General features: G+C 43.5%; 1 protein-coding gene across 1 annotated transcript in view; it reads right to left on the bottom strand.

The window, feature by feature from the left end:
- Window positions 1-15,996, bottom strand: part of Alpk1 (alpha kinase 1) — an 85,830-nt gene that overhangs the window by 34,900 nt on the left and 34,934 nt on the right. The window contains exon 3 of the mRNA XM_048333677.1: window positions 12,287-12,441. Within this exon, the coding sequence (XP_048189634.1) occupies window positions 12,287-12,441 (155 nt within the window). The remainder of the gene's footprint in view (window positions 1-12,286; window positions 12,442-15,996) is intronic.

A 15,996-nucleotide genomic window follows, 5' to 3' on the forward strand; every position in this document is an offset into this window, starting at 1 on the left:
ATGTGGTTAGTCAGGGTGGCAGAAGAATCATCAGTGAACCATGTTACAGAGCCAGATATTCCTAGACAGTTGGGGGGGGTGGTATAAGATTTTTAGTTTAAACTGAGCACCAGCGACTCACGCCTACAATCTTAGTTACTCAGGAGGCTGAGATCTGAGGATCATGGTTCAAAGCCAGCCCAGACAGGAAAGTCCATGAGACTTTTACCTCCCATCAACTGGAGGAACAGAGCAGAATGGACCTGGGACTCCACTCAGGAAGCTGTGGCAGGAGCCCAGATAAGGTACATCTGCACCGTGGACAAGGATAGTGCTGTGGTTTGAATGGGTCTCCCAAAGTCTGCGTATTGGAAACTTCATTTCCAAAGCAATAGTATTGGGAGGTAGATTCTCATGGGAGGTTATTAGGTCATGAAGACTTTGCCCTCATGCATGGGTTAATGTCATTGGGTGGAAACAAGTCAGTTATGGTGAGAGTAGACTGGTTAGAAGAGCTAGTCTGGCCCTCTCTTGTGCTCAAACCCTCTTCTACCTTCCACCAAGAGGGCACAGCATGAAAGCCCACCCTGGAGACCGGCACCATGCTCTTGGATTTCCTAGCTTCTAGGACTACACCAAACTAACTACTTTGTTGAGTTAACTGGAGAGCTCTAGAAGGAGAACCAATAGGACTTGGTGAGGGTGCAGACATGGCAGGAAAGGGAGAGAAGGCTGACTAGAGTGACTTGAGTTTCCAGCTTGTGCTAGTGAAGGCTGGTGGAGACATTCAGTGGGCCCTGAAAGAGGACCAGAAGTTGGAAGAGAACAGACAATACTCAGGAGCTTAAGACATCCCAGAACGGAAATCAAGGCTGCACACCCTTGTCCCTTCTTCTACATCCTCTATCTCAGCTAAGCCTAACCAACCTTCCCCGCAAAGGCCGCCACCTGCCCCGCTCTTGGTGACCACTTTATGCGGGTAACTGTTGTCACACAGAGGCTGTTTTGATTCTGACAAGATGCTCAGCTACACATTTGCAGAACCTTTTATTTATTTATTTACTTTTGTTCTTCTGGAGAGTTGAACCCAGGGCCTCACGTTTGCTGGGCAAGAATTATACCACTGATTCACAACCCAACATCTGTTGTACTTTGAACTGTCCATTTCTCTGATATGCTCTCCTTTTAAAGTGGCTCAGGGGAAGTGTCTGGCAATGGTTGCATCCTCAACCCTCAGTCATCTGGCTGGAGATGGGTCCTTTCTGAGCCTGATGCTTCGTGTTCGGTCATGGAGCAAAGTCTGGGGTCCTGAATCAATCAGAACCGGGCTTCCGGGGCTCTGGGCAATGGCAGCCACAGAGGTCTCACCATGCGGACAGCCAGCTTAGTCCCACAGCGTGTTCCTGAATGTGAAGAACAAGAGATTTCCATAGAGAGATGGAAATCTTCTTTAACTTCTCTGAGCATTCATCTTTGTTAACTTTGCGAGAGAGTAGTGGCAATCAGAGGAATATATATTGAATATCTGTCACATGATGGTCAACAGATGAAAAGAATTATGTGAATACATGGGGTTTTGATAAGTGTTTCCCTCTCTCTTCTTTCTTACAGAAACTCTTCCAGAATACCACTGGGGTCCAGAGTCCTTCCCCTCTCCCTCTCCCCCCCTCCCTCCCTCTCTCCCTCCTTCCCTCCCTTCCTTTCTTTTCTTCTTTCCTTCCTTCCTTCCTTCCTTCCTTCCTTCCTTCCTTCCTTCCTTCCTTCCTCCTTTCCTTCCTTCCTTCCTTCCTTCCTCCCTCCCTCCCTCCCTCCCTCCCTCCCTCCCTCCCTCCCTCCTTCCTTCCTTCCTTCCTTTTTTCTTTCTTCTCTTTTTCTTTCCTTCTTTCCTTCTCTCTCTCTCCCTTCCTCTCTTTCTTTCTGCCAGGCCTGGGTTTAAACTCAGGGCCTGACTGCTCCTCTTGTCAAGGTTAGCTCTTTTACCATTAGAGCCACAGTTCTACTTCCAGCTTTTTGGTGGTTTACTGGGGGAAAAAAGTCTCATGGACTTTTCTGCCCAGGTTGGCTTTGAATCATGATCAACCAGTTTTTACCTCCTGAGTAGCTGGGATTGCAGATGTGAGCCACTGGTTCTGGCTTCATTTATTTCTTTTACATTTCTCTTGGAGCTTTATTTCAAGGGTTCAGCACAAGGCGATATTCATGTAATAGTTATGAGTGGATGAATGACTCCATAGTTCATACTGTCTTTGTCTTTCCCCCCACATACTATGAATGACTCCATAGTTCATACTGTCTTTGTTTTTCCCCCCACATACTAATGAAAATAATTCAGCCCTTTTTTTTTTTTTTTTTTTTTTTTTTGGCCAGTCCTGGGCCTTGGACTCAGGGCCTGGGCACTGTCCCTGGCTTCCTTTTGCTCAAGGCTAGCACTCTGCCACTTGAGCCACAGTGCCACTTCTGGCCGTTTTCTGTATATGTGGTGCTGGGGAATTGAACCCAAGGCCTCATGTATACGAGGCAAGCTCTCTTGTCACTAGGCCATATCCCCAGCCCCAATTCAGCCCTTTTTAAAGCCTCTAATTATACAACTGGAGATGAAAAACCCACCTGGGAAAATGAACTGCTGTACAGTCATGATCCAAATGGTACCTGCTACTGACATTCATCTTATGAATATCTTTTCCTTTCTCTCTTTCCTTTTCTCTTTTGGGGGAACAGTACCATGGTTTGAACACAGGGCCTTCTGCTTGCCAGGCAAATGCTCTACCCTTTGACCCATAGCCAAGAACATCTTTTAAACAAAAGTTAATTACTAGATGAGATTTGACTATTATCACTCATGACACCTTACCCTTTTACCCAACCTTCACACCACATAACTGCCTTTTTCCAACTTGATATTTTATTTTCTAATAAACCCTCCCTTTGGTTTCTTTTGCTGAAAACCTTCCTTTATCCTCTCAGCTACAAAACTGGTGACACTAGACCTTTTCTTAGCATTGTCCTGGAAGCTTCCAATGACCAACTCATATTTATTCATGTTTACTTATTTTATTTTTTATTTTTGTCCATTTGATATCTTAAGTAGTTTGTTCAAAAGCAAAACTATTAGGCCTGCGCATGGTGTTATATACCTATAATCCCAGCTCCAAGGGAAGCTGAGGTAAGAGGCTCTTGGTTTTAGTCTAACCCCAGGGAAAAGGCTGTTCAGTAGGTATGGGGGATAACTAGGGGCATGGCTCAAATGGTAAAGTGCCTTGAGGCCTTGAGTTTAAACTCCAGAAACTCCAAAAACCAAAAGAACAACAAAAACAGAAGAAACAAAACTAAAAACCAACCCCCCCCCCCCACACACACACAAATTACAGGAATCAAGATTATCTGAAGAGACCTTTTAGATAAAAACAAAATACTCTGGAAGCTAAACTTTCCCATTTGTTATTCATCCACAAAGGTTTTTCCAGCCAAAATAGCATAAAGAAGTAACTACACGTTTAATCGTTTGGAGAGGACAGTGTTCTTTCTCCAAATCTTAGGATAGCATGGAATTTTCAACAAACATCCATGGCTTAAAAGCTACCAAATTCCCTTGTCTTAAGAGCACAAAAGGAACCAAAAAAGACACATGTCATCCTGAGCCTGCCTCTTCTCAGACAAGCCTCAGGCTTCACCCTGTGGCTCTGAAGAGGAGCCACTGCGTGAGCAGGACCAGCTTCCTAGCTTCCTTCCTGCAAGACACAGGTGGGGAGAGGCCAGGCCCCCACCGGCCCCTTTTGAGGGGAATTTCAAATCAAGGTTGAGCAATCAATTCTTGTGCCCAATTGCTATAGACATGCAAATCTCAGCTTACCCTTTCTCTCCTTTTTCAAAAGCTTTACTTTCAGATTTCCTTTTGATGGTATAGAAATGGTTCCTTTCAGAAAAGTGAAAGTTACTGAAAAAAAAAAAGTTCCTCAAAGGTGGCACCCATAGCCCAGCTCCTCTGGCACCGGCAGGCAAGAGCCGGGGCTTCTAGTCAGCGCTCTGTTTCTGCACCAAAGGCAAAAGACATGGAAGCCAACTCTAAATGCCTTCAATCCTTTAAAAAATCCATCAAAGGGTTAGCTGAATGATATTTATAAGGGCTTTTACTGTTGGCTTTCAAAAACTGAACTGCCCTTCTCCAGCACTTGAAAAAAAAAGTTGCTCATGCTTTTCATCTTTCTCTCTTGGAGTGTAAACATTGTTTTGACTGAAAAGAGCTGAAGGAGTGCTTACTTTCCCTTGAAATTTTATTTTTAAATAAGAGAGGGAGAAAATCCTTTTTTTTTTTTTTTTGACTAATACTAATAATACAGGTCAAAGTGTCAGGCGATCTACAATTAAATGGAAAACAAAAAAAAGTTCCCCTTCTTTTTCCCACAGCACAATGGCGCTGGAATATAAATTACCAATGAAGATGAAATAATACTTCAAAGCCAGCAAGGCAAGGCAGAGCCGTGTTTATAAAGTATTTCCATGGCACGATGAGACACTAAAGATGATGGTAGCCCATGGACTTGGGGGAGTTGTTGAATAGACCAAAGCTAGCATGAGGCAGGATTTGAGGTCCCTATAGCCTGTGACCCCATGATATCCTTTGTTTTACAAGGGCAGCTGCAGTTATCAACAGATGTTTCCGCAATAAATAATTGGTATCATCTCGGAAAAGACCCATCTACCTGGGGAGAGGGCATAATACCCAAAGCACTGCCTGGCTATTACAGCCACATTAATCTCCCATCTCTCCAGGTTTCTTGGGGAGCGTCCTGCAGGTGTTTGTTTCTGGGAGAGCGCAGACAAACTCTGTCAAGTCCGCAAGCTTTGTGTGCAGTGTAAAGGAAGTTGACCCCTGCCATAAATATCTGTCTACGGCCACACACCAAAGGAAAAAAGACTGGAGAGGGAGGGAGAAGGGAAAGACAGGGCTGGGGAGGGGGGTAGAGAAGGGGGGAAGGAGAAAAGGAGAGGGCTGAGAAGAGGGAACATGGTGGGCAAGGAAAGAGAGAAAGGGAAGGCTAGGGAGGGGATACATGGGGAAGGAGGGGAGGGGAGGACTAGAGTGGAAGGGGATGAGGGAGAGAAGAAGGAAAAGGTTGAGGACAAGAAATTAGGGGAAGGGAAGGCGAGGGCTGGGGAGGGAGATGGGGAGGAGAGAAGGCACAGAAAGCATAGAACACATCCCATTTTGCTGCATTAACTAAGTTCAGCCTGAGTAGTACCATTACAAGTGCTCCTCATTTTCACCAACTACAAGCTATAGAAGAATTTCCTTAAGCCTTTTCTTCTGACTTTCAGTCCATTATGTATGGAATTGACAAAAAGGCATATTATTTACACACTAGGCAGTGTGCTAACTTTTAAAGTGGAAGGAAAAATGTTTATAAGAAGGATTCCTTTTAACGTTTGAAAAAAAAATCCTCAGAGGTTGATCTCTGATGTCACGCCAGGACAAAACCCCATCAGGAAAGTTAACTGAGCTGTTCTAACAAGCTCAGAAATTAAGAGCAGGGAGAGCAGGAGGGAGCCTGGCTGGGGAGGAGGGCACTGGACTCCCCCACATTTACAAAACAGGGTGGGTCAAGCAGTTGTGCACGTGGGGCCTGGCACAGTAGGAAAACATCCTAAAAGTCTTAGGAGGTGTGGTTGCTTAATTTATAGCTTGCTGGCTAAGCTAAAGAAAATGAAGCTCAGAGTTCAAAAAGATCCCAGATTAAATGCATTAGGCACGAAAGGAGGCCCCAATGCAGATTCTTAGAGCTGCCCCTGAATGACCTTGTGTGTGAGGCACACACTTCTTAAATTCTGTGCCTTTTGATTCCACTGTTGTGAAATGCATGGGATATACAGAGGACTAGTGCTCTGAACACATTCCTGAGTGGTTTAGCACTCAGCTCACATGAACCCCCAAATGCAGACAGCCTTGAACTTGCAACAACACTGGGTTCATTTTAAAAAAAAAAAAAACGGATGTCACTAGCAAGTTTGGAAGGAGGACTGGGGACTAGGAGGATAGCAAGATGGAAGAAGAGAAAAGCTATGGTTATGGCAATGTTATGCACCTCAAGTTCTCAGCCTAAGTTCAAAAGCCAGAGGAGCTTTTTAAGCTCCAAAGGTCAGAGCAAGGGTTACTCTCCTGTGAGCCTCTTCTGTTCTGGTTTCCCTAGGAAGGCTCCATGGGCCTGACCACACCAGGGATCTCTGAAGCAGCCATTCTGGAATGGTTCAGCCGAAGCAACGGTTTGCACAACTGATGGAGAAGAGAGCTCTTTTCTGGTTGATCTTTCACAGTCTTCACACTGGATTCTCCTTTTTTGCCTCATTTTGTGTCTTCTGCTTCTGCCTGCTTGATAGGCTATGGTCTATCTCTCTTAGTTAGACTCTCATTCACCTGGAGTGGTTGTCTGTTATGTGTCTTAGGCCTCCACCCCCACCTAGGACTTTTGGTGAAGTTGTTAGGTAAGGGGCTTTGATTAGGGCTCAAGTTTCCATGTAATGTTAGCACTATTGTTAGAAGGTTTTGCTAGAGGAACAACTGAGGAGGAGAGAAGATGGCGCTGCCACAATAGGGAGGCACCTCAACTTGCTCCAACTGAATAGCGAGCTGGGAACTCCAGCACCCAATACCCTATCAAGAACCCAGCAAAACCAGCAGCCAGAAGCAGTGGAGAAACGCAGGAAACAAAAAGGAGCAAAAAAAGAAGAGCCTGTAACCTGCACGGAGCAGGAGAATCTCCGGGGTACCCTCCCCCCACCAGCCGACCCTGGCCCGAGCAGGGCCAGGCTGGGAAAGGGGAACCGGGCGAACGGCAGACCGACTGCCAAAAACTCACACCGGGAGCGCAGAGTCCAGACAGCAGGACTCCACGGACCCCAGGGAGAGAGCGGACCAAGACACACGGCGGGCGACGAGAAGTTCGGAACCGCACGGCTGGGATTGGGCGGGGGAACCGAGCTGTGCAGAAGGGGAGAGCCGGGAAGCCACCACAACCTTTCACCACACCCCAGCACTCCACTCCCAAAGAACCAATGGCAGTGCGGGACACACACACAATCCAGGTCCAGTGAGTCCCCCATTGCCCCCTCCCTCTGACCACAGTGGATTAAAGGTAACCCTCAATAACAATGGTTACCACAGAGGCTATACACATTCTTGGAGGCTAAACCCCACACTGTTATCCAACACTTGGGCCACAGACCAAATTAAAGATGAAATCAACGAATTCATAAGCCACAATGACAATGAAAATACATCACAAAGAAACCTATGGGACACAGCTAAGGCAGTACTGAGGGGCAAGATCATTGCCCTCAGCACTCACATTAAAAGAATGGAAGCAGAGCAGGTGAATAACCTCAGGATGAAACTAAAACAACTGGAGAAACAAGAAATGATCGAATCTAAAATGACTAGGAGGAGAGAGATCACAAAGATTAAAGAAGAGATAAATCTGTTTGAAAATAGAAAGACCATTCAACAAATAAATAAGACTAAAAGCTGGTTCTTTGAGAAAATAAATAAAATTGACAGACCCCTCGCAAGACGTACAAAAAAAGAAGAGACTCATATACATAAAATCAGGGACTCCACCGGAAAAATTACAAGTACACACGATATTCAGACAATCATAAGGAGCCATTTCCAGAACCTCTACTCACTAAAAAACAATAATTTTACAGAAATGGATCAATTCTTAGAGAAGTATAAACTTCCCAAACTGAGCCAAGAAGAAATAAATCAACTAAATAAACCAATAACTTACAGCAAGATACAGGGGGTAATCAAGAACCTCCCAACAAAGAAAAGCCCAGGCCCAGATGGATTCACCAATGAATTCTATAAAACCTTTAGTGAGGAGCTAATACCAATACTCCTCAAACTCTTCCGTGAAATAGAAACAGAGGGAGAAATCCCAAACTCATTCTATGAAGCTAATATCATACTCATTCCCAAACCAAAGACCCAACAAAAAAAGAGAACTACAGACCAATATCACTAATGAACACAGACGCAAAGCTGCTCAATAAAATATTAGCTAACAGGATCCAGAAACTGATCAAGAAAGTTATACATCATGACCAAGTAGGCTTCATCCCACAGTCACAAGAATGGTTCAACATCCGTAAATCAATCAATGTAATTCACCACATAAACAGAACTAAAAATCAAGAATCACATTTTTATCTCAGTTGATGCCCAAAAAGCCTTTGACAAAATACAACATCCATACTTATTAAAAGCTCTGGAGAGAACAGGAATAGATGGAACCTTACTCAAAACAATAAAAGCCATATACAACAGACCAACTGCTAACATCATATTAAATGGAGAGAAACTAAAATCATTCCCCCTAAACTCAGGAGCAAGACAAGGATGCCCACTGTCCCCACTTCTTTTCAACATAGTGCTGGAATCCCTAGCCATAGCAATAAGGCAAGAGGAGGACATCAAAGGGATCCACATCGGCAAGAAAGAAATCAAGTTATCCCTATTCGCAGACAACATGATCTTATATCTGAAGGACCCAAAAAACTCAGTCCCCATCTCCTACACCTATTAAACCATTTTGGCAAAGTAGCAGAATACAAAATCAATCCACAAAAGTCAGCAGGTTTTCTGTACACCAGCAATGGACAAACAGAAAAGGAAATTATGGAAACAATTCCATTTAAAGTAGCCAAAAAAAGAATAAAGTACCTAGGGATCAACTTAACCAAGGACGTGATGGACCTATTTAATGAGAACTATAAAAATCTAATAAGGGAAATCAAAGAAGACACAAGGAGATGGAAAGACCTCCCATGCTCATGGGTAGGCAGAATCAATATAGTGAAAATGGCCATATTGCCCAAATTGTTATACAAATTCAATGCAATCCCTATCAAAATCCCAGTCACATTCTTCACTGAAATAGAGAAAGCAATCCATAAATTCATATGAAACAGCCAAAGACCTAGAATAGCCAAAGCAATTCTAGGCAAAAAAAGCAGTGCAGGAGGTATCACAATACCAGACTTCAAGCTCTACTACAGGGCCATCATAACAAAAACAGCCTGGTATTGGTATAAAAACAGATTGGAAGACCAATGGATGAGAATTGAAGATCCAGAAATAAAACCGCACTCTTACAGTCAGCTGATATTTGACAAAGGAGCTAAAGACATACAATGGAATAAACATAGCTTCTTCAACTACTGGTGCTGGGAGAACTGGGCAGCCATATGCAGAAAACTCAAAGTAGACCCAAGCCTATCACCATGCACCAAGATCAACTCAAAATGGATCAAGGACCTCAATATCAGACCTGAATCCTTGAAACTACTGAAGGACAGGGTAGGAAAGACGCTAGAACTTATAGGCACAGGAAGGAACTTCCTGAATATAGTCCCAGGGGCACAACAAATAGGAGAGAGACTTGACAAATGGGACTACTACAAATTAAAAAGTTTCTGCACAGCTAAGGACATAGCCACCAAAATAGAAAGACAGCCAACCACATGGGAAAAGATCTTTACCAGCACAGCAACAGACAAAGGCCTAGTATCTGTCATCTACAGAGAACTCAAAAAACTAAGCCCCTCCAAGCCCAATAAACCAATTAGGAAATGAGCAAAGGAGCTAAAGAGAGAAGAAATAAAAATGGCAAAGAAACTTATGAGGCAATGTTCAACATCCCTGGTAGTAAAGGAAATGCAAATAAAAACAACCCTGAGATACCATCTCACTCCAGTTAGAATGGCCTATACTCTGAACTCAGGCAACAACAAATGCTGGAGGGGGTGCGGGGAAAGAGGAACCCTTCTCCATTGTTGGTGGGAGTGCAAATTAGTACAACCACTTTGGAGAACAGTATGGAGGTTTCCCAAAAAGCTCAACATAGACCTACCCTATGACCCAGCCATACCACCCCTAGGCATCTATCCTGAACAGCAGGTCCCAAGATATCAAAAAGACATTTGTACTTCCATGTTTATCGTGGCACAATTCACAATAGCCAAAATATGGAAACAACCCAGATGCCCCTCCACAGATGAATGGATCAAAAAAATATGGTACCTATACACAATGGAATACCACATAGCAATTAGGAGTGGTGAAATATTGTTATTCGCAGGGAAATGGTCAGAACTTGAACAAATAATGTTGAGCGAGACAAGCCTACAACACAGAAAACAAAGGCGCATGATCTCCCTGATATATGACTGTTAAGAAGGGGTGACGGAGAGACAGTAGAGACCAGGTCTGTGAAACCAAAAACTGCTTGTCAAATGGTATTTCCCACAGGATTGGGGCAGCGACCCAACAGTATGTAACTAAAACCAAACAACTACTCAACATATAAAGGTCAAAAATTGACCTCTCAGTGGAATACAATAGCTCAAAAGCTATGTATGTACATTCATATAAGACTACTGTCGACTTATTGTCTAATATAGACATTACATTTAAAGCCCTAGGCGAATTTTCTTGGGCGTAGGCCATGTGGATACTGTATATGTTCTTGATACATTGTGTATTGTATATATGTCTACCTGACCTAGGGAAGGGAAAGAAAAACAGGGTGTAAGATATCACAAGATATGTACACACTGCCCTACTATGTAACTGTACCCTTTTTGCACAACACCTTGTCAAAAATTTTGTGTTCAATTAATAAATAAATTTTAAAAAAAAGAACAACTGACTTAGAAATACCCTAGCTGGTAAGGTGTTAGCTTCAGCCACATGAATATTTACACAGATGTTCATTACAAAAATTAGTAAAGCCACAAATTCAGGTCTTCAGTCCCACTGAGCAGTACATATGTTCAAGGGTCTAACATGCTGAGCGAGTGCTACATAGAAGAACACAAACAGGGTTAGTCAATTTCTCCATTAAAACCAAACATATTTATTTAAAACCTCAGCAAAGGTCAGACATTGCATTATTTCCAAGTATTCTCTTTCCATTGCCTGTAATCCTTGGGTCTGCTCAATCTGTTTGGATTTCTAGTTTTTTGGTGAGAAGAAAGAGATAGAAGCGTAACCACTCTTAGTAAATCCCTAAACTGTTATCATTGTTCTAATAGTGTCTGACAGCCATATACATGTGTGTGTGTTCATTTATATATGTATTGGAGTGTATATGTGTATGTGCATGTGCGCGTGCACGTGTGTGCACGTGCTGGTCTTGAGTCTTGAACTGAGGGCCTGGACACTGGTCTTAAGCTGTTTTGCTCAAGGATAGTGCTCCAACACTTGAGTCAAAGCTCCACTTTTGGCTTTTTGGTGTTTAATTGGAGACAAGAATCTCAAGGACTTTCCTGCCAAGGCTGGCTTTGAACTGCAATCCTCAGATATCAGCCTCCTGAGCTAGGATTACAGGTATGAGCCACCAGTGCCTGGCATCAAACATATTTTTATGTGAGAAAAAAAGTCATAGAAGCTAACAGATTTTCTTGACAATTATTTCAGAGAGTGAGAATCAAAAGCAATGTAACCAGAAAGGAAAGCCATACTCCTTTAAGATCTGCAGAACCGAAGCCTGAATCCCAAATTCTAATGTGGATTCCTTTGCTCTTTTTAAAGCCTGTCTCCACCCTTGGTGGAGGTAGTTCACTCATTTCTAAATAGTGAGTTGAGAAAGAAACATGGCAATGACTCTGACTTTATGTTTCTGGAGCCATGAAAGGACCCAGAGGGCTGGGAAGGTGGCTGAGTGGTAAAGTGCTTGCCTAGCATGCATGAAGCCCTGGGTTCGATTCCTCAGTACCACATAAACAGAAAAAGCTGGAAGTTGTGCTGTGGCTCAGGTGGTAGAGCGCTAGCCTTGAGCAAAAGAAGCTTGGGCACAGTGCTAAGCCCTGAGTTCAAGCCCCAGCACTGACAAAAAAAAAAAAAAAGGAAGGACCCAGAGTAGGTCAGAATTCAATAGTTCAATAGTTCACACGGATGAGAATATATTGATTTTTAAAAAGGTATCCAAGTGTCATTTCAAAATAAATAGGTTATAAGGCAAGGTGAAGCCACAAAAATTCTTTAGCCCACAGAGACATCGATATTTCACGTAGATAGGCCTTGATTGAACCCGTCGGCCACCCTTCTCACTTTTACTCCATTCAGTTTACTCACACAGAGAAGCGATGCTTTTCAAACAGCTATTTCCCCCACATTAGTCAATCTGGCAGAACAGACTGGCCATAAAAGGAGGGCTTGTCTTGCGCTTCAAAGAAATGGAATCTATTAGACCACTTAGAGTCTAAATGGCTTCTTTGGAGGCAGAAGGACAGGTGGTATGTCTCTTCCTACCTGTAGCTGCTGTAGGCCAGCACCAATCACATCGTGGAGGTTTGTTTTGTCCTCTGGGCTCATTGCTTGTTTGTACTGCCACTTTTCAGGCACGAAGGGCCACTTCATTTCCTTTGCCTCCTGGATCAGAGTCCTTAACTCGCTGGGGAGTAGAGCTACAAAGGTCAGAGTTCAGGTTAGGTAATGGCAGTCAAAGAAAAGGCTCTGGAACTACCCATGTTATGATGAAGCAGCTCAGGGACAGAGAGAGAGAGAGAGAGAAAACCTTGTCCCTACTTCTTGCCAGCTGGTCTAAGCAGTCGGTTCAGATTCAAAGAATAATAGCAAGGAGCTATCTGTCAAGGGTGGCCCTGCTCTACTGTGCCCTGTGGGTAAATTGGGGGTAGTCAGGCATTAAGAAAGGGTTTTAGCAGGAAGCGAGGCACTTCACTGTCTATCTCTGCATGAACAATCAGAGAAAGGGATGAAGGAAATATTATTTTCCCTGTAAAATGAGAACGGAGTTGGAATGGCATGGCATGTGGGGTTCGTGGCAGCTGGGTCACGGAGACTAATGGATTCCACTTCTTTTGACTTCAGTGTGTTACATGCCATCTCTATGAAGCAAATATGCTTGATCACAGAGAATTATGCAAAAGAAAAAAAGCCATGAGATCTGAAATGATATCGGTTCATGGTAAAATGTCCTGTAAAAAAGTACTTACTTACACTGGTTCAACAGTCCCCTAGCCCAGCTCCAGCAGCCTGGAAAACTCTGGAAAGTGGATATTATCCTTCTATTTTCTATCATCAAGGTTGAATTTAGTCAATTCAAGTCTATTTCTAGTCCTGATTTCTACTTGGTAAGATTACTAGACACTTCCACTGTGCAAACTTTGAACCTCTGTAATGTTTGATTCAAAAGCTCCTCACCACCATTAGGTCCTATTGATAACAAAACAAAAAAACTTGAATTGTTCTCAGAAAGGGGTTTTGGATCTATCTGTCTGTCTGTCTATCTATCTATCATCTATCTATCTATCTATCTATCTATCTATCTATCTATCTATCTATCTATCTATCTTTATCTTGCCAACTATAAATGGCCTGCTACTTGTCTCAAAGGCATCTCACATTGAATGCATCCAAAGCTGAATCTATCAGCTCTTTTCTAAATGTGTGCCCCCCAATCCCACCATATTCTCCATTTTGATGGATAGAGCCATCATTCATCAAAAATCTGTCACCCAGACCTGAAGCCTTACTAGTCTAGTTTTGCTTTCTGTCTTTCTCCCTGAATCGAACTGGTTATGAAATCCCATGATACCCCATTCTCTCCTGCCCAGTATTTTTTTTCACCTGACTTAATGCTTCCAGTCTAACTTTATCCATTCTATCTTCTTTATTTTTCCATCCCCTTTCTAACAAAATGAAACCGCATATTGCTCTGCACAAAGTTCTTGAATTCTTTAGTTTCACCCTTTCTGTTCTGTTTATATTGTTTTTCCCCAATGCCCTGATGGCCAAATTCAGGCCCACTGCCTTCAGCATTTAAGGCAGACATGGCGGGTCCTCTCAGCCTGCCAGGACTTCACAGTGGAATTGAAAAGCCCCCTCCCTCTCTGAGCTCCTTTCAGGCATCATCCCACTTCGATGTGACTACATCTGTCTGAATTGGGCTGGGAGTTCCTGAGAACATGTATCATGTCTCATGCTTTGTAAAAATCATACTGTATTGGGTATAAGAGCATCAAGGTAAAGAGACAGCATTAGTCTTAAGAGAGCCTGAGGCATGCTAACCAGAGCAAACAAGATAGGACAAAACAAAGAAAGGTAAGAATAAGAAGGAAAAATCGAATGTCTTGGTCTCTCTTTCTCTCTCTCTCTCTCTCTCTCTCTCTCTCTCTCTTTCTTTCTTCCATCACAGGACTTGAACTCAAGGCCTGGGCTCTGTCTATGAGGTTTGTGCTCATGAATAACACTCTACTACTTTGAGTCCAACTGCCATTTCTGCTTTTCTGGTGGTTAATTGAAAATAAGAATTTCACAGACTTTCCTGCCTGGGCTGACTTCAAACTGCAATTCTCAGATCTCAGCCTCCTGAGTAGCTACAATTACAGGTGTGAGTCACTGGTGCTCAGCTTTCCTTTATGTCTTTTTGTGGACTGGCACCCATGTTTACAAGGAAGAGGACTGCTGCGCATCGAGGGGATATCAGGTGAAACACTCTGATGAGTGACCAATTTGACAACTAATGGTGATTTTCAAGTATTGCCCTGAAGTGAGCTCTCCCACTCTGATTCAGTGGTCTTGAACTTGGAACACATATTCTGCCATGGTCTCACCCAATGCAATCTGAGTCCTAGCATGAGGGACTTACAGGGTCACATTCTGCTGTAGAACTTGGCTCTCATCCAGTCTCTGAGATTATTTCAATTTCCGAAAATATTCTCAGTACCTACATAGAGCAAATTTCTGCAAGGGCATTTCTCAAGTATTAGGAGTGGACAGGCCATTCGAGCCTGTTTGCTTGGGACAGTCCTGTGTCCTGTGCTCTAAGTGGACTTTTCCATAATGCCACTTTTCACTCTCACTTTTCACTCCTCTTGGTCCAGGCACTGGTGGCTCACCCCTGTAACCCTAGCTACTCAGAAGGCTGAGATCCAAGAATTGTGGTTCAAAGCCAGCTTGGGGAAGGAAAGTCTGTGAGACTCTTACCTACAATTAACCTCCAGAAAACTGGAAGTGGCACTGTGGTGCAAAGTGGTAGAGCGCTAGCTGTAAGCAAAAGAACTCAGGGACAGCACCCAGGCCCTGAGTTCAAGCCCCACAACCCATATACACACACAAAAGTTTGTATTTTCATTCTTTCTCCATCTCCAGGGAGACTGCTCCCCAGGCTAACCAGGCCAGTTTCTGAGAGAAGCATGGAGGTGGGAGAAGGAAAGATAAAGAAAAAAACGCAGTGTATGTGTATTTCAGAATCTACTGCCTCACCTGCTACTTGAAGTGACTCTGTATTAGCATGGTGAGGATAATGGTGGTAGAGATGCTCAGGAACCACCTGCCAGGGAGGGGCATGTCACTCAGACTGGCCAATCACCACCCAGGGTCTGGCGCTTGAGTGAGACTGGCCAATCACCACCCAGGGTCTGGCACTTGGGTGAGACTGGCCAATCATCACCCAGGGTCTGGTGCTTGAGTGAAACCAAGAGCTGGGCCATGAAGATGTGCAGCAGTGGTGCTGTCCAGGGCTCTGCATGGGAGGGTTCTTCTTGCCTTATTGACTTACTGGATTCAGCCCCTGAGGGGCTGGCAGCCCTACGTCCAGCAGCAGCCCCCTTTGCCTGTGGTGTCAAGCAGCTTAATACTTAAGGCTATGTCTATTTTAGCGATTCTTTTGGTAAATATTTTTATTGTTATTATAAAGGTAGTATTACACAGGCCTTGTGTAAGTCAGATAAAGAGTATATTTACGTTTGAATGATGTTACCCCTTCCTTTGTTCTCTCCCAGTTTTTCTCCTTCTATCTCCACCCACAGGTTGTACAGTTTGTTTTCCACATAGTGTCTAGTGAGTACCACAGCTGCATTTGTTCACCCTTTGTCCCTCCATTTCTGTTTTTCCCCTTCTTACCCTCCAAACACCTATAAATGAACAAACAAGACAAAAGGAAAACAAAACAAACCAGCAACTAAGAAAATACCTCTTGTTTCTATTTCCAATTTAGT

This window comes from Perognathus longimembris, chromosome 24, assembly GCF_023159225.1.
Source record: "Perognathus longimembris pacificus isolate PPM17 chromosome 24, ASM2315922v1, whole genome shotgun sequence".
In the NCBI taxonomy this organism is placed as follows: Eukaryota; Metazoa; Chordata; class Mammalia; order Rodentia; family Heteromyidae; genus Perognathus; species Perognathus longimembris.